Genomic DNA, 20,800 nt, shown 5'->3' on the forward strand with positions numbered 1-20,800 from the left:
GTTTTCCCAGTATTGAAATATTTACACCTGTGGAATGTATTATTATTGATTATTATCTAATGATCTATTATTAGGGTTTTGACGATGTATACGCCTATTGATTGTATTATTAATGATAAAGTAGGGGTTTGTTTACAAACACTTCAACTATTCATAATTATTTGTTTGTTATATTTTTTAATGTGATCCTTGACTTAATAGGTAGGTAATAACGTTTTTACCTACTTTATTGTATTAATTTATTATATTAGTTAGCATTAACACTGTATTCGTTGTCAGTGTGTATTTACCATCGGTGAGTGGGCATAGTGCCTTTAGATGTCGAAAGGCGAAACCCGGGTCGCGAAAAACGACTAAAATGTAATAGTAAAAAACTAAATCCATTAGTCTAATTAATCGACATGACATTTCGTTTTATTTAAAATAATTAATAGTACATACTTTAAGGTTACATGTAAATTGTACGCATTTTTGGCCATAACACATTTCACCGTAAGCCGTTTTATTGAAAATGTGTGGCCGTATAGCATTGAGATAATAAAAATATACGTTGTTCGTGGATCATTGTAAGCAGTAATGTTCCGATTTTAATTGATTCAATAAGATCATTAATTTCATATTGATTTGTATTAAATCTCTAATAATAATGCTGTTATTATTATCAGATATTTGATATAACTTAATACTTATGAGCACCTACCGGAATTTTATATAAATTTATACGAAATGATTGTATTTATAATTTACTTACCTGGCTAAATATTTTCTTCTGTTTTTCCCTTGCATTTCGGTGATTGAATGAATTTGAACGCATTACTAAACAACCATCTATTTCCGATACAACATCTCATGGTGAATTGTATTCCGGCCAAATACATGCGTACAATTTTACGAACACGTTACTTGAGACCACCTTACGAACATACCAATTATTGAAACATGCATCATCTATCCAACTCCGACCAACGCGCTTTACCAATTAAGCAATTTATACAATATTAATTACACCGAAATACGAGTATACTATGAATGCGTTATCTCAAATTTCGTTAATATCGGCGACCATATTTTGTGATTATTTTTTAATTAATGGTTTAATAATAATTTTATACTTAGGTACCTTAATTCCTAGGTGGTGTGAGGACCACGAGGGTGTAAATCTTGCGTATTATTCAATGAACAATAAAAATAGTTTAATTGATAATTAATAACTTCATACCATAATAATTAAAATTGTCATTTTCATAACGGGGATAATAAGTACAGAGATAAATACGAACTCATTGTAAGCGGGTTTATTATCATTTATCAAGTATGACACAACTCACTGCATCAGTTCAACCTCTCAGTATTCTTTACATTACATAACTTGAACTTAAATTAATAATTAACTAAATAGTATTATAAGATTTGGCTAAGATTTCGGGGTGAATAATCTATCAAAAAAAAAAGCTGCTGACAACACAATATCAAGTTGTATCCATGTAAGTGTGACTTCAGTTTATTGTTATACACAATTTATTTCAATATGGTGTTAACATTGTTAACTATCAATAAAATTCTTGATGGATATTTAGGATCGGTATTGTCCGTTTCAAGAAGACATTCTCAATAACTGCATCTCATCTGCCTACTAGAAAACGAGGTGAAATCAGTAGGTACACATTGTGTTTTATTTTAATTACTGTTATATAAAACTCAAAGTTACTAGGTATATATTTACCAAATAGTTATAATATTATATAATAAGTGATATGTACACAAATAATAATTGCTATTACCGTTGAACTGATTAACCATGGATTATTTATTATTGGTAAAAAGTCAGTTTGTTTAATTAAATTAAGTACAATTATTATATCAGTGGCAAAGGGTGAGGATAGATCCGACATAAATAGTGCATTGTAAATTTTGTCAGTCATATTTATTTGTTTTCATTAAACATAAGAATACAAATTGCAGGTGGTATTGGTTAGTTTTTTTAATTCAATCAAATCATCTTCTGTCTATAAAATGTCTAAAATGTGCCATTAAATTACACATTTAGATATTTTATAGATATAAGCAATATAAGCATATTTTTATCTATTCTGATTTGGTTGAGCAGGCTTTAATCGAATTTAAATAAACCATCTGCAATTTGCATTATTAGTTCAACAAAAACAGATGAGTATGACAGACAAGGTGTGCATTATTTTTGTCGGATCTCCAAAACCTACCACTACTATTATGGTTTGGTCTATGCAGGGTTTAATTGAATTTAAAAAAAGTTTACCAATACCATCTGCAATTAATTGTTTTTTTCTCAAACTCCGTAGATACGGCTATTAAAACCCTTGATTGCTCCGTAACTATAGCAGTTACGGTTTGGATTTATTTACCGATCTTATACAAAAACTCTGCAGAATACAAATATCTGAAAACATGAAAATACCTAAATACGTCAGTTACGGCCTCTGTGCTTAGTACGGCAGCATACTTATAGGTATGTTTTTGTTGAATTAAGAATACATACTACAGACGGCGATGGTTAGTTTTTTAAAATTCTCAAAGTTCTGCCAAAACCAACCCATAATCTATAAAAAAAATATTCTTCTATCTATAAAATATCTAATAAGATCTAGATAAATGAATATTTTTTTACTGTTATCTATTATGGCTTGGATTAAGCAGGGTTTAATTGAATTTTAAAAACCAACCAGCACCATCTGCACATTGTATACTTACTTAGTTCAACGAAAACAAATAAGTATGTTTGACAAACTTGAATGTGCACTAATTTATGTCAAATCTCCACAGCCTACCTCCACCTTTCGCCACTAGAATATTATATAATACTCATTACACATAATTCAATGATGATCAGGACCTGTTTCGTTTGTTTTGATATGACATGCTCATTTAATAAGAGATTAAATGATGTGGAGTAAGTATTATACTGATCTGCTATGTAAAAATACTGAATGTAAAAAGAATCCAATAATTTTACATAATATAAGGGAGAAAAGGGTAGTTTAAAACTTGGGCTCACATTTCACTAAAACCAAAAACACTGACTTTTTTACTTAGTAGGGCAGTATATACCAAGTGTTTATTACCTTAATTTTGATTCATTAAAAGAAATAATAGGTAGCCAGCCATATATTTTATATTAGGTGTTAAAATCATTGTACGTTTGTGTCACAAAACGCCTTCATCCGTCACTGACATCAGTGGTTATTTTTTTAAGAGATTGCAACACAATGATGAGTTCATTATAATAATTATATTACATATTTACAAAAAGTTGACAAACAATTTGAATTTTTTTAAGATGCAACAATCTCATCAAGTAGGTAAAGAAAAATACAATTGAAAATTTATTAAGTACCTAATTTATTTTTAGCATTCAAATCTCTGTAAAATATGTCATCTTGATTATAAAGACAATATAATAATTATATATGGCGTGTTTTAAATGAGGTAAGGATTATAATATATTTTTGAAATATTATATTATTACGTATACATTAATAAAAGATTGAAGTGCACAAAACAGATTGATAAGAATTAAACGCGAAAGCCAGTCGTCGTCACAGTCCAAGACTTTCACAACAGTTTTGGTTCATGATTTAATGAGGGACGAACCCGTACGTCTTCAAATTTTATAAATATTTGACAAACTTTAATACATATTATGTATGTATCATTTCATCATCATTATCATCGTCAGGGGCGCGACAACCCGGTGTGGGTCTTAGCCTCCTCCAACAGCTCCCTCCACCTGTCCATATCCAGTGTGGCCGCTTTCCAATTTGGTACCCCCAGAATACGGCAGCCACTGGCAGCTCCATCCAACCAGCGAATCTTTGGCCTCCCTCTTCTTCTACGTCCTATTAGATTGCTGGACATCACTCTCTTTGCTGGTTCATTGTCATCCATACGGTGCACATAACTTAGCCATCGCAGACCCCAATCTTAATTGATTGAACTGCGCTGCAATCTTCGTACAGCCCGTAGAGCTCAGCATTATATCTTCTCCTCCAATTGGTGCCATCCTTGATCGGTCCATATATACGGCGGAGAATTTTTCTTTCAAAGATGTTTAGGGCTCGTTCGTTTCGCAGAGTTAATGTCCAGGTTTCCGATGCGTAGGTGAGCACTGGCTTTACAAGTGTCTTGTAAAGACTGCTTTTAGTTCGGCGAGATAGTGTGCGGGACTTAAAATGTTTTAACAGGCCAAAGTAGCATTTATTCGCAGACATGATTCTCTTGTTGATTTCTTCTGTAATATAATTATGTCGAGTTACAAGAGATCAATAAAACAAGGTATATGAAACTGTCGACCGTATCAAACTTGTATGCACCAATATCTAACTTTAGTGCAACTTCTCGTGGTGTGACATAGACAGGCATGTATTTAGTTTTTACCTCGTTTATTTGTAAACCCATTCTTTTGGCAGAGGCATCATTTCATGGTTATCCAAAACTCTTTTATTCTTGTAACAAAATCTTTCACAGACTCCTAACTTATATAATAACTAGATGAGCCTAGAATGTACGAAAAATATCTAAATTCGTGTTAATTATTAGAAACGTTATGCTAGCATCTATAATTATTTAGGAACATACCTTATATAAAATAAATATTTCCTAATAATCCCCCTATAAAGTTGGTACCTAATCCCATCATCTGTTTTTTAACCACTGTCAAGGAAAAAGTCTTGCATAGGTATGTAAAAGTATTATTTCCACAATTAATCATCCAAATAGACAGAATGTTTTCACCTTTCAATAAAGCTTTTTCATGCTTTGACAAATCTTCTCCGTTATTTTAAGGAACTATCACAAAATAATATGCACATATAATCAGATTAATAAACTATGCAGTGTGTGATACGAACGACAACAGGGCCATTTTCTTTATTTTGTTTATCTGTCATGTCATGAATTGAATTCAAAATAATATTTTTGAAATTGGAACTGCGGTGAAACTGAAAAAATTAATTAGGTAGGTATACATCATTTATTAAATCATACATTTTCGATGTAAAAATGTACATTAAAATAGGATATTAAATGAGAAGATATTTTCTAATTAAAATACATAATTATTCAATGTAATTATGTCCATTTCGTGTTGGATTTTTTCAACTAATTCGAAGTAATAAAATTCGATGTGCTAAAAATTTACAATACTTGACATATTATTATTAAGTTGTGATTATGTTGAGAGGCACGTCGCGTACTATCACGTGACGTCACAGTGCCGCGTTTTTCTTGGTGTTAATAATATTATCAGACTGATGCTCCCATCCCGTAGCACATTTTGAACCTTTTAAGTTAAAACGAACATTATCAGTTAGCAAAATCTGCCAAAATCACCAGAACAGCAATGAGGTCACCCCATGCTTTACCGCACTGCATTGACACCTACATGATTCAATGAACGTTTTTATCATTTTCTACATGCCTACACATTTTCCACTCATATCAAAATAGCGTGTTTTTTGGTTTTAGCGGTTGGCCCTATGTATTTTTATAAGAATTTTGTCTATTATCTATGGTCTGTAGCTTGGGTTCTGTTCAAAATATTATCTATGGATACAATATCGCAAGTAATTTTAACGTACGCACACGTAGAAACTGTTTATAATAATAATTTAAAATACTAATACATTAGAGTTGGAACATCGTTCAAAATATTCTGCAAAATGACGAAACTATAGATTAAATTTGTCGCCGTGACAGCGTGACAGTACGCAACGTGCATCTCAATATAATCACAACTTTACAGTATTACACGAACTGCGCATTAACCCATCGATACATTGTAATAAAACTAGAAATCCCCGTGAACAATCATAATAATTGACATAAGTATGACCAACATAAAAAAAACTGCACACACACACACACTGGTGTTATGAAAAATTGCAGAGTGTTTATATTATTTTTATCTATGTGGGGATCTGTAAATTACTGTGTAGGTACATGGCTTTTCGTGTTCATACTCGAGCCAAAAACGTTACCAACGGAAAACACCACGAAATAAAATTATTACCTTCCATTCATTATTCATAATTAATTGCGTAATGATATTCTTTCATAATAGTATTTTTAAATGGAATAATAATTTCATTCAAGAATTTTGTGGATTCTTATCAAAATATTTTAAACTTTTATAAAGCACATAAACGTTTAATCGCTTTATCAGCGGAAAATAATACGTACTTGCTTATTCAGAAACTACATTTTATATTTATTTTAAATCTACGAATAGTGAGCTAAGTAGGTGAATATCGGAATTTTATTTATTTAATTAATCCAGTATTAAACATTTTTTTATTGAACAAAAAATCACAAGATTTAAGAATTTAACATTCTTTATTGAGCATACGTAATTTGAAAACATGTCAGAGAAATATACAATTTAGAAAGCAAAGCACAGTGTGAATTTGTAAAAACACTAGTTAATTTCCGGGTGACAAATGTTGAAGTTCTCAATCGAATGGGGTAGGACCGATAAGTTCTACGTAGTATCAAAGCCAGGAAACTACAGTACCTCGGCCGCATTATGAGAGGACAAAAATACAGCATTCCCCAACTTGTCATTCAAGGAAAGATCAATGGGAAGCGTAGCAGAGGACGACGCCGCATGTCGTGGCTTAAGAACCTCCGTGATTGGTACGAGTGTAGCTCCACTGAACTGTTCCGGGTAGCAGACGACAAAGATAAGATCGCCTTGATGGTGACCGACCTCTGCTAGGGGATGGCACAATAAGAAGAAGAATTTCTTCGCAATTAGATAATACACATGTAGCTTAGTTGGTAAGAGCATATGGGCGCGAATAACCGGTGACACAGGTTCAAATCCCGCTGGGTGTCGTATTTAAAAAATGTAGTGGTTATTTTTCTAATGTGTTTTCAAGTGATGTAAGTAAAAAAATATAATACCTTACGAATTGTAATATTTTTTATTAATATATCCCTCGTTTCACACCCAAAATGACGCCTAGTATTATGTTTAAGATCCATTATCTCGAAAATTATCGATCGACAAGTAATTAATGACATCCGTGATATTTTATCCGGAAATCGTCCATGAGGAATCAACTAGTGATGATTTCAGATCGATGGGATACTTACATAAATAATATGTCAGTCTTTTAGGTACCTTGTACCTATGGAGAGCCATATTTGGTGTACCGAACCGCCCCCAAATTTTAAAATAATTAATTATCACTGCATTAATAGTTATTTACCGAATTTCGGGTATCTTGGGTATACTTTAAATAGGCGTAAACATTTTGTGGACGGGACAAAGAAGCTTTAGAGATTTTAGATTATATTTTTCATAATATTATAGTGTAGATTTATTGATTCGATAATAATATGATATTTTTAGATTAAGGGAAATGCACCACATATTGTATAGTGAAAATACAAAAAATATACAGTTGATAATATTGTCACCTCAATACTGTAACTAGATAACTTGATTTTCACTGTTTCTGAGTTAGCTATTGAATATGATTCTACATTTATTTTCCTTCTCTACAAGATGATAAAGCTAGGTTTGGGAACTGTATTAACTTTGTGTTTGAAAATATTTTGTAACTTTAAAACCATAAGCAAATGCATTAAATAAATAAAATAAAATATATCCACAACATTAGTTAATATTTCTCACAAGACAATAATCACAATTTTCTATTTTTGTTTTAAATAATAATTTTAACCTAGATTTATGATAATCAATTAAAGTTTAAATTTCATTTTCCAAACAATGACCAAATTAGAGTTATCTAGTTGTAGTATTGAGGTGATGAATTATTATGATATACATGTAGGGGTCGTCGACGTGAGGGCCAATGGAGTTGTGACGAGGAGAGATGAGAAGTCGTTGTCGTGATTATGAAGGGTGTGAGTTTATTTAAATTGCATAAGTACAGGTGTATAATTGTTACAATAATGTGAATCACAGCGCAGAGCGATGTGCTTCGTTCGAAAACTTACAATCCAATAATTCTCTTTTTATCAATCATGACGTGCTGATTATTTTTTTTATCAACTTATAATTATGTAATAATTAGGCTATTAACTAACTAAGTGAGAACAGATATACAAAGATTATTGTCGCGGTCATTGATCTACAAAGTTAGCTATAACTTGATACCTACACGGAAATGCCTATTAATTCAATTTGTAATATGAATATGTAATATCGCCATATACATAACAGATGATAGAACACATAAAAATCAGTAAATATTTTAAACATTGTAATACGAAAGACAATAGAAAACATAATGATCGAAGAGTAATTGTTAGAAGGTAGAAATTTAGCTTTTTTTTAATTCATAACAATATCAATTAGCTTATTACATAAATATATCGCGACACTTGTGGGTTTCATACAAATCGTTGTATATTATAGTATTGTAAAGGTGTTCAGCAAGGCGACACGACCTCAGCGAACCATTTAACACTACTCTAGAATATCTATACAGACAATGACTGGGAGAACAGGGGCCCGATTTCCTAACTATCGTCTCGTGTGGCACCAGACGACATGACGTAATTGTGACGTCAGCCAATACACGCTCGAGCGGGCGGCATGTATTGGCTGACGTCACAATTACGTCATGTCGTCTGGTGCCACACGAGACGATAGTTGGGAAATCGGGCTGCAGAGGAGTCTCTGTCAATAACAAATACCTGAATCACCTGCGCTTTTCAGACGACATTGTTGTCTTTGCAATAAACCTATATGATAGGACGCAGGACCTTGCAAATGAAAGCCGTAAAGTATGTTTAAAGATAAAATGTCTCGAAGACTAATGTAATGATAAACTGCCTTGCAAAATAGTATCCACTGAACAAATGCAGTAATGCTGTGTTACCAAAAGGACATTAACTTACCCAATTCAGCGGATATACGTAGCACCAAAGAACCAAGGGCCGAAAGGTTGGGAGATAAGCGCCAGGAGGTGCCTTCTTATCCAATAATCAACATTCTTTGATTTTTATTCTGTTATAAAGCGTATGATTGTCTTATTTTAGGTGGTATTCCTGTCAGACTCGTCGGCGTACGTCCCGGTTCCAGCGCTGAGGGCCAGGAACCCGCAGACAGCCGTCACGAGCGGAGAAGCAGCCAGCAGCAGTAACGATCTGGAGTGGAGGATCCCAATCGAGTCCTGGGACAGAGAGTACAGGCGGTTCAGGAGCAACAACACAAGAGTACAACGTGAGTAGTACTTTATTGTTTTACATTGTGTGATATGCATTGCTAAACGCTTTGATCTGGACAGAGGGAGATGGGAGTAATAAACATGAATTTGACGGGATCCAGTGACGTCCCTAGATAAAATGCCACCCCTAGGCAGCGCCAAAATGCCGCCCCACGTTTTTATACAGTATTTAACATCCTTTCATGAGTCCAATATCTAAGAAATGTGTTATATGGATACATTACTAACAAAATATCTGACTGTAAATATTCGCAAATCTGCACGTGTCGTTTTTGGTCACCAAGAACATCGAAGGGCAACGGAAGTAAACTAGACATCACGAACCCGACAAAACCATTGAGCTGAATTTTTTAATGGAAAGATAATTTCGTTATTATTAAGTTTAGGTAGCTATTTCTATGTATTCCAAAAAATTCTCCTCGATTTGTCGCCCCTCGAGAAACTGCCGCCCCCAAGCGACGCTCAATCTGCCTACCCCCACGGGACGTCACTGACTGGATCCCAGCGATTTGAGTAGCATAGCGTCTTTTGTGGGACGGTCCAAGTCATATTACTGATATTAACGAAATCTTCTCTGACTCAGCATATAATTACCCTATGGGTACTAACAATTAATATTTATAATGTTTAATTAAAGGAAATATATTAAAAAATTGTACCTTATATAAAAATAATAGATACATTTTTTTATTATTATAATTTTTTTCTTTATTAAACACCACATCAGGCCGTGAAGCCCAATAATAGTGGTAAAACTCCCAGGCTTGAGGAATTTACATATTAGATGTAAACATATTATTTTGACCTCACCGGGATCGAACCCAGAACTCCGGGATGGAAGGTCAGCGCCTTAAGCACTGCACCACGAGTTTTGGTATTAGAAAACGTTTATTGTTTAAGTAATCATTCAACTCTATCAGAACCGCAGGTGAAGAAAATCTTATTTGCAACACTTAAAACATGTAACTTTCTCTTGTCATCCTTAATTTTCAACATCGAAAGTAGGACGTAGGTTTCTCCCTGAAAGGTCCCGCGCTACTCGGATTGCTGGGCACACTTTCCTGCCAAATTTCAGCTCCTTATCTTGGAGGTCCAGCACGCGTACCAACTTGACTATACCTTGAAGTTATACTTCTCCAAAAATAATATAGAATTCATGTACCTATACGAAGTCTGCACACTTATATAAACGATTTGGATTGTAGTTTTATTAAGGGCACAATTATTGTTGTGACACAAGGCCTGAACAAAAACGATGCATAAGTGCGAGCAGTGGCGCACCCAGGATTTAATATTGGGGGGGCCCAAGGAGGAGAATGTAAATTAGTCCCATAGGATCTTTTTCTTCTTCACAGCCTAATTTCTCGTTTATCGGTCTTTTGTCTATTGCACTCGGTGTACCTACACCATGGTCCCCACATTCTGAAACGGGCCCTCAGGCTACGATATTTGGCGGCCCCCCTATCTACCGCTAAGATTAAAGGCACTGTGAAACACTACATTAACGTTCTTCAAATTGTGTTTCAGTTCAAATTAAGGGTACTTATACAATGAATTATTGGCGATTTTTAATACATCTACTTTAATATTGACCTGTCGAGTATCGACACATAATAATCAAAAAATATATTGCACAATTATATAAGTAATTGAAAATGTTCATGGGCATAAAGTATAATATATTTTTTTACTGGGGCTTTACCAGGGCCCCTGCCCCCCCCCCCCTGGGTGCGCCACTGAGTGCGAGTGAGAAAGTATTCGGCACCCTTATAATCTCAGCGACACGCGCTAGAGTAAGATAACAAGTTTACAGATATTTGAGATGGTTTGCTATGGTGTCGCCGCCAAATCTTAGTTTGTTGCTTAACTAAGCGTCGATAACCTGTGAGCGCGTGTTGCTAAAATTGCTATTTTTTGTGTAAAACATAAAGTCAGTTGTAAATATTTTTAGTTAATTAAGTAGAAAAGATGGTTCTGTGTATTGTATTAAAATGTGGTAGCCGTACTAATAAGCAAGAAGATGGTATTACGTTTCATAGGTAAGTTGATACATGTTCGTGATAATTTATTTGTATATTATTATATATTTTAATATCAAGTGACCTAATGTTTCTTTAAAATAACTTAAATTATGGATAGCTTTACCTAATGATTGCATTTTGACCGCTTAAAAATACTATATAACGTAAAAAAATATAACATTATATTTTAATTCTGAGCGTCTAGTGCGAGCACTTTGGGCGAGCACTAGCGAAATGGTCTATGGTCTCTCATTTGTATACGAATGCGTTCGCTCGCCCACAAACCAAACGCACGGCACGCAGCTTCATTTAGCAATGCAATGGGTGGCGTCTAGATGTATCTATAGTCCACGGTTGTGACAATGTTATATGTATCATAATTATTATTACAAGAGCTTCGAATGAATGAGTTCCGGTCGCAATTAGAATTACATACTAACAGATGTTGTTGATTGAATAAACTCACTCATTATATCAATTTGTCTAAAGCATAACTTACTAAATAAAAGTTCTCTGATACATTCATTGTCGTTAGATTATATTTTCGGAGGATCAAGTCCGAGCTAAAAAATGCCAGTGTATAAAACGCGGCCGAGTAAATTCGAGACCTTGCGTAAAAGTGGAGAGATTTTATCGAGACTTCAACTAGTGTGACGGATTTTAAACTATAATTCGCTAAAGATGACCGACTTTACACAGTCCGTTATTGGATTGATTAAAAAGTAATTATAAATACAATATCTTTAGACGAAAAGTATCTTTTACTATTCTTCAGCCGTTTTTTTAATGTAGATTCTGTAACTCCGTTATAAAAGTATGTATTATAATTTAAAATTTAAATAAATTATTTATTCTTATTGGGTTTTTAAATTTGAGATAGTAATTATTGTCGTGGAAACTTCTTTTAAAAATTAAATCAATTCAATATTGAACTGTATATATAAACAACATTTTTTATAATAAATAAAAAAAACACTATTATAATTATAGTGGCATCTTATTGGAGTAGGCACGTCATACGCTGTATAGGGGCAGTTCATTATAAAGGGCGGCGAATGAGGGAACAAATACCTACATCAGGGTTTCCCAAACTATGTTCCGCCGAACCTGAACAGGTGTTCCGCGACCATTTGGAAAGGTTTTATACACTGCAACACATTTAAAGATCTTCTACTAAGTAGAAGTAAAATAAGTAAAACTAAAATAATTAAAGAATCTACTTCGTATTAAAAGGCGAGATTGACCAGCCAAGTGAGATAAACGCACATCACAAACATGCACGAATAGTAAAAAAATGTAGCCCCTTCACTTCAAGTGTGCTAACATTTGTTAATATGTGGTTTTGCCACACTTACAATTTTTGATTATTGTCGATATTTGACGAGTGTTGTGCATATCAACATAAAAGTTGGTGTATTAAAAATACAAAAAATCGGTAAAAATACCCTTAATTTTACCTCGAACACCATTTGGAATATGCAACTGTAGATCGTCACATTGCCTTTAACTTTAGCGATAAGCAGGGGGCCCGCCAAAGATCCTAGCCTGGGGGGCCGCTTCGGGATGTGGGGGCCATGATCTAGGTACAGATGGAGGACCATCTTTTCTCACAACGTGCACATGAAAAAGATGAGGTATATTGTTTATAACTGACCGGCTGACAAGTCTTGTCAGTTTAACGACAGTTGGCAAATTGGCAGAACGGTTAGCTGCGCTAATAAATAACCTTCAAAATAAGCTAAGTGTTCAGTTAAAATTTCCGGATTTGCGAAGTGCCATTGCAGAAAAGGTTTGGGAAACCCTGACCTACATATATTACAATTTTTTGAGAGCAATGGCGGTGTTACAAAGTTCATGCGATGCGGTCGCTTAGTCACGAATAGGTAAGTCTAAGTAGGTACTTCTTAACGAGTTTTCGGACAATTTGAAACTAAAAATTAATGAGGGCTGCATTCTAGGTATGCGTAAGGGTGGCCCTTTTCTTGAGACGTCACTGCTATTATAAGTAAACATAACTGTCGAGGAGAGAGTCCGCAGTAGTATGTAGGTAGTGTGTTAAAAAAATCTACAAGTCATAAATCTGGTATGTAGATGAATCTATTGCATCTTATTGTCGCCTGTCTGTACTTCATTCCTCACGGTCATATGCGTTGTATTGAAAAGTAGTCGTACCTATCTCAGAACTTAACCATCTCATGGATACAGTAGCCGTTTAAAAACATGTAATTATACGGAGAGTAAAATGTATCTTCACTCATAGAATCGTTTCCATTTTTACTTTTTCAATTTAATCTAAGATATCGTTATTTTATCCATGAATGCAATGAGAAATGGGTATTCTCATAATAATTATTCTCAATCCGTATTAAAAATATATCAAGCGCGAAATGTATAAGGTACAACTACTGCGAAGATAGAAGCATATTAAACTGACTTGCTTACTTACTCCAACAAATCGTTACGTACGTCTATTCCTTTGCGCATTTAATTCAACCGTGCGGCGTCCAATCTCCCGGCGTCCAATTGAGCCAGCGTCCGATTGTACCGGCGGCTAATTAGCGGTGGCCAATCGCCCGCGGCTAGGCGCCAAATCGGCCTAGACCCTTATCAACACATTTTACTTTTCTAATATGTTGGTCTATATATTATGATTGCTGTTATAATCTAATTAAACACTCTTTGTTGTAGCTTGGTAGACTTGATCCATGTCTCAAAATCCATGGTTGAATATGACGATTAGGCACTTCATAAGCATATTTCTCGAATAAGATGTTATATTTAATAATCTGTACTTTGTGTAGACCCATATAATATGATCGCGGACCAGCATCTAAAAGAAACTGGAAATGTGACATTGTCGATTAATTTGTTGCTAAAATAATTTACCCAATCGGTTTAAAACTTTGCTGCCCGGAATTCTACTCTTTTCAATTTTAATTCTTTCTTCAAAATCTTATAAATCAAAACTAATAAATTTCTATTATTAACAAACAGGTTGGATTTGAGATGACGATATATTAAAAATAAACTAGGTATCTACATATTACACAGTATTTCCCACGTACCAGAGACTACAAATTCGTATTTTTTTATTATATACTTTACTGTCCCGATTAATAGTTTAAACGGTTAACTTATCGTCACAATTAATATCCTCAATGCATAAATATGATAAACTACCGTTGATAATCGTCGATAGCTGCCAAAATCCATCTTGTGTATAGAATAGCTTCGCTGGTGTTAATTGGCTTAATTTTGATTCATTAAAAAAACAATTGGTAGCCATATAGTTTATATTAAGTGTTAAAATCAATTTACGTCTATGTCATAAAACGCATATGTCACTGGTATAAGTGATTATTTTTAAAAGATTGCAACACAATGAATGATGAGTTCATTATAATAATTATATTATTTACAAAAGTTGACAAACATTTTGATTTTTTTAAGATGCAACAATCTCATCAACTATATCGCTCTAAAAGCTAACACAGCCAAGAGAGATACTATTAAAACATAGCACTTATTGTAACAATTACAACTAACTTATTGTAAAAAATATAATACCTACCTCAATACATACATATGATAAACTACCCTCGATAGCTGTCGATGGCGGCGCTGTGTTACTATTAGTTTGGAAACATTTCACTTTCACACACATAAGTATAGTTTTTTGAAAACTTATTTTTATACGCTAGATATAATAGATTCGTAGGTTTATTCTTTTGAATAGAGTTATATTCGTTGCATCAATGGCATTTATTCCGTACGCACAATAGGTAAATAAAATCTTTCGCGAGGAAGCCTCCATTATTAGACGATTCGTAAAATATAATTGTAATTAAAATGATATTTTAATAACCCAAAAGTGAGAAAATAATCGTTTTTGGCGATTTGCAATGAAACTAATTATTAATATTTTTCAAACACAATCGTAATGACCGGTGAAATAAAACCTTATTTATGATAGATTGCGAAAACTTTATTGACCATCTGATATTTCTAGGTTTTTCGGCTGGTTTAGTTAATTTCATGATAATACAATATGTAAGTAATACCCCGTTTACGGCGGCTCTCGTGGTACAATGGGTAAGGCGCTGGCCTTCCACCCGAGAGTTCTGGGTTCGATTCCCGGTCATGACAAAAAACATTTATGTGTTTTTCTCAAAGCCTGGGTGTTTGTGATTGTTCAAAATTACTAACAACCGCCTTGTACGAAAAAGCAAGGACATGGTTATTAATAATTCTAAAAAAAAAAAATACCCCGTTTACACGTGCATGGATTTAATGTTGAGAGTACGTATTATCGCGGCCATAACAAGAAAATGTACGTGTAAACATGTAGTATCCGGCAGTTGCAAAGTTTGGAAGCTTCTGAATTTTCATGCAACAGTTGGGATTTTGGCGATAGGGGTGAACCTGTCGGCAAAAAAACGAACTACACCGCGCAAAGTCTCATTTTGAGGTTAACCGATTTTCACTAACTGTCAAATATTAGGATAAATGACAACATCACGTTCGTTTACTCTTGAAGAATGAGTATGTGTATTTAAACAACTTTTATGTTGAAAGCGACCAAACGAACGGATGAGACGTATTCAATTAAAATATATCTAAATCATTTTAAAAAAAAACTCATAAATATAACTACACATTAGACAAAATCCTATAAAAAAATTGGACCGAGTGTGATTCTTATTCACATCTTTCACTATCAGAATGAGCTATCGACCCATCTAATAATTTAAGCGAATTAATATTAATAAGTACGCTATATCATTATATAAATACAAGAGAGAAAACATTCTTAAAATTTGCGTATTCTCAGTAAATGTGTTTGAATGATAAACATGTAATATTGAGTCTGGGACGAATTAGACATTCGTGAATTATAGGTACTTTTAAAATATATGTTTAATATTAATATTGAAATTATTATATCATTATTTAATATTTGGTGAGAAATTAAATATGCATACATACGTAAATAATGATTTAATTGTCCTTATGTTTAAATTCCACCGAGAAGAGAGTTCTTTTAATTTTATATAAACCTCAGCCATGTTAATTCTCAATCCGCAATAAAAAAAAAATATGTTAAGAACAAAATGAATCAAAACTATTAAGTAGTAGATAGAAACCAATTAAAATTCCTCATCTACTTTCTATATAGCATCGTAACGAACGTCTATTTATTTCATTCGACAGTGCGGCGCCCAATTGTCTTGGCGCCCAGCTGTACCATTCCCATAATAGTGTTATTATTATTTTATTTATTAAGGAAACAAACAGTTACACATTGATTACAAAATTTTTAAATATCACAATGGAAAGTTATTGCAACCAGCAATGTATAAATTATAATATAGTTAAGCCTCACAAGACAGAGAGTAAGAATAACATAAATATAAAGAAATTACATAAGAAAATTACATGAGAAGAATGAGGAAGATTAATGAATAATTAAATTATATACAAAAAAGTAACATTTAAAAAAATGTATATGTATATCTATTTATACAAAATTTTGGAGATAGCGCGTTTAAGTGATAGCTTAAATAGCATACCAAATTACAAAGATCTGCATGCGGATTATCCCGACTATCTTTTCGATAACATTATTATGATAAGGGTAAATTTTGTTGGAAAGAATATGTTTTGAGTAGGTACCTATGTTATAATGTATTTATGTGTGAATTAATAATTACAAAATAATATTTTTCTGTTCACAGATATCGAAGCCGAGTGTCAGGATGAGTACATGAAGATCAGAGTTGGATTTAATGGATCGTTTTCTGGACTTGTCTACTCAGCTGGTAAATAATATAATGTATTTGGATACTCTTTAGCTTTTGTTTCACTAATGCGTTCAACGTAATATTATGCTATATGTAGAAACATGAATACTCAGCCTACCAGAGGCACTTAGTGGAAAATACTAAGCTTGCAATTTGAGACGATGTATTGACAAGTGTTTTAATTAATCAATACGTATCTAACAACGTTAAAAAGGAAAATATATTTTTATTCAAAGTCAAAGATAAACTCACAATAATTTAAAATGCGAATTCGTAAAGAATCCCATATTTTTATTAAAACATATTTTATGTTTATAACTAAAATGTAGTTTATTAACATTTCTTTAATACAGTAAAAATATTTTTTATCGATTTATATTTTTAATGTATTTTATATTTATTTTAAGAACATTGATTTTATAAAAAATAAAAAAGTATTTATATAACATAAATTATCTTTGTCGAATGTAATTTCAGTACGGTCAAAATACTGCCCATAACCTATAATAGCCCATTGGATCCATAGGTCAAAAACCTATAACCGTACCTAAGATTTGATCTAGTCTTAGTAGTTCTAGTAGTCGTAGACCTAGTCGGGTCTCACATCTACCCTCGTCTCGATGCACACAGCTCGAATGAGACATTTTAGTTTGAAAAAAAAAACGGCTAGTCTCGCAAAGAACAAATGTCGACAAATAATGTACAGAAGCTGCTTTTTCATTAGTTTCGGCTAGTTGATGTATGACCGTATCCCAGTCGAGACGATTTTTAATGTGCGACTGGGCTTAGAGACGAGCATTATTCCACTATTTCAGAGCGGACGCTTTACCTATTCCAAACCAATGTTCATACTTCGTTAGTATAATTATAGTACATATTGTCCGACAACAAGAAATTGGCAATAACAGGAAGTCGCTGTAGTTGCACGTAGAAAAATTCTCAGTGACGTACCTGTCATGGCGGCAACGTGTGTAAGAGGGTTGTTTAAATATTGTATCGGCTCTCGTTTTAGATGCGACTCCTTTTCTTCTTCACAATAAACAAAAAGTTTACTAATAATAATTATAACATCACTTGTGATCGTTTTAGACACATTTTCATTATAAAAAGCTTCAAATAACAATTAGGGCGTAAAATGAAATAATAAATTTGGGGGCGTTCCTAAATTGAAAACGGAAGTGCGATTAGCTGCACTGGGAAGGATTGTTAGTAATTCACTGTTTTAACACGTGGACAAGAAATTCTTGTTCGACAATAGTTTTAACATGCAAATCGAATTTATTCAGTCATTGCGCTGAAAGAAACGTCACAAAATGGTTTATCAAAATTATATCTACATGAGAAATAAAGAAAACAAAATTGTACCATAGTACGAGGGTGGGTCAATAATTCCTTAGAAAAAAGCATTAAAACAGTTTTTATTTTTGTATTTTTTTTTTATTTCTCAACATAATCTCCTTGGAGCTCAATACACTTGGTTAGACGTTTCTCAATATTTTTTAAACCGTCAGAAAAATAAGTTTTCGGAAGGTCCTCAAAATATGCATTTGTCCGATCGATGACTTCTTCATTTGAAAAAAAAACGTTGCCCACTTAGCCATTTTTTTAAGTTTGGGAAAAGGAAAAAGTCACTGGGGGCTAAATCTGGCGAATACGGTGGGTGGTCGACCAATTCGAACTTCAATTCTTCAATTTTAGCCATTGATCGTAAACATGTGTGCTGTTAACCCTTTTATATTAAAATGTTTAATAACAGTTCTAAACTCAATTTTCTCCATTTTTGTAAACAAGCAATTTTTTTTTTTTAAATGTACGAGAAACACACAACAACCCGACCAATCTGATTGAAACTTCGCAGCATACTGAATCGGTAGTGCCGCTGCATGAAAACAAACCGCTTACAGTACTAGTCGCGCCACCTGTCGGCTTTTCTAAGGACTTATTGACCCACCCTCGTATATTATAGCAATTTTTCTTTTATTTCGTTAACTGTCAATTCATGGTGGAACTGCATTGTATTGTTGTTTTAATTTAATAAAACGCAAGTTGAAAATGTCCCTCTGAGGCGGACAAAACCGGTCCTAATTTATTGATTAAAAGTGGAATAAGAAGGTATTACAAAAAAAAATGCATTTTATTAAATTAAAACAACAATATTATAGCAAATCAAATTAAATTATTATCCATTTAACCAATCATGCCCATTGGTTAAATTATTTAAATGCTTTGTAATTTATCTAGCCTCGACTAAACACAAGGGGGAATGTACCAGCCAAACAATAATAATGTGCATCTCAAGTAAAGTTGTATTTTTAAAACAAGGCTGTTTGCATATTGTTTTAAAAAATCTCACAAAGATATGTAATTCTCAAATTACACATCAAATTTAAGGAAAAATCACGCATACGATAGGCAAATAATAATTACGTTATGATATTCTCATGTAACTAATTGATATTTTATTCTTTTGTTATTTTTTTAAACCGCAAATACAGTATTGTTAATTTAACACCACAAGAACAGCTAAAGCATGAATATGTTTGAAGAATTATTAAAAAGATATTATTATTTACATAATACTTTTGTGAAATATGCATATTATTAGTGTTGTGCCAGTGTATAGAATATCATTTTCACTAAGTTGTGAAATAAAATGTTGGAAATATTTAATTTGATACAATGCATAATTAGATTATTAATAATTATTATTAAACATTACTGTATTTTTACAACGTTTTTCTTAGCTCGTATTCTTATTTGTCCGGTCCGGTACAAATCTTGCAATCGATTTTTAACTGAAATGAATGTGATGCTGGAAGCGGACGCTGAGAGTATCGTGGATGGTCAAACGAACCAATGTTTCTATACATAAGCGAACTTCATATTTAGGTCAGACTCTTTTCGCTTTGCCTTGGCGCGGTTTCTCTATTTTACAACGTTTTTCTTAGCTCGTATTCTTATTTGTCCGGTACAAATCTTGCAATCGATTTTTAACTAACTTCCCGACTAGCTAGACATTTGAAACTTTTAGAATATATCAGAACACGATATCAATGCATTTTTTAATACTTTTAGCCATTTTTAAGTAGAATTGATTTCATTTTCAGTTAATTCTGTTTTGTATGAAAAGTTATTTCGGAGGAAATCCGTAAAAAGTAAAACTATTATTGGTTGCGAAGTGGGTCCTAGCAACTAAATTATTAATATAAATATATACGTGCGTTACTATGGAAATCAATATGAAGTGTCAAAATTACATTTCAGTATATTTATTCAGTATTTCTATCAAGTACAAATTTTTTTGATCGTTTAAGCTAGTCATCAACACGATGCCAATGCATTTTTTAATACTTTTAGCCATCTTTAAGTAGAATTGAATTCATTTTCAGTTAATTCTGTTTTGTATGAAAAGTTATTTCGACACCATTATTGATTGCTAGGGATCTGGGGTCCTAGCAACTAAATTATTAATATATACGTCCGTTACTATGGAAATCAATATGACATGTCAAGTACAATTTTTTTGATAGTTTAAGCTAGTCAAGTCAAGTTTATATGGTTCAACAGAATTTAAAAACGTTGTATATAAAAAGTACTTTTTATGTTGTAATTATTTTTCATTCAAATTCACGATTTGTTCAGTAAAGTAGACTGGCGGTTACGATCGACGGGTCACCTGTCAAAACTAGCTTCTTCTTCGACCTGTCCGACCCTTAGTTGGAGCATATGGACACTACACACCGTC

At 33.0% G+C, this 20,800-nt stretch overlaps 1 protein-coding gene across 1 annotated transcript in view; it reads left to right on the plus strand.

Moving 5' to 3' along the window:
• The window catches only part of LOC147070835 (uncharacterized), a 74,081-nt gene that overhangs the window by 41,857 nt on the left and 11,424 nt on the right, over window positions 1-20,800 (plus strand). Inside the window, exons 4-6 of the mRNA XM_085949253.1 lie at window positions 9,046-9,117; window positions 9,160-9,229; window positions 16,990-17,073. Coding sequence (XP_085805379.1) covers window positions 9,046-9,117; window positions 9,160-9,229; window positions 16,990-17,073 — 226 coding nt within the window. The remainder of the gene's footprint in view (window positions 1-9,045; window positions 9,118-9,159; window positions 9,230-16,989; window positions 17,074-20,800) is intronic.

This window comes from Rhyacophila brunnea, unplaced genomic scaffold (genome assembly GCF_057557595.1).
Source record: "Rhyacophila brunnea isolate RB1 unplaced genomic scaffold, BYU_Rbru_1.0 scaffold_21, whole genome shotgun sequence".
Lineage (NCBI taxonomy): Eukaryota > Metazoa > Arthropoda > Insecta > Trichoptera > Rhyacophilidae > Rhyacophila > Rhyacophila brunnea.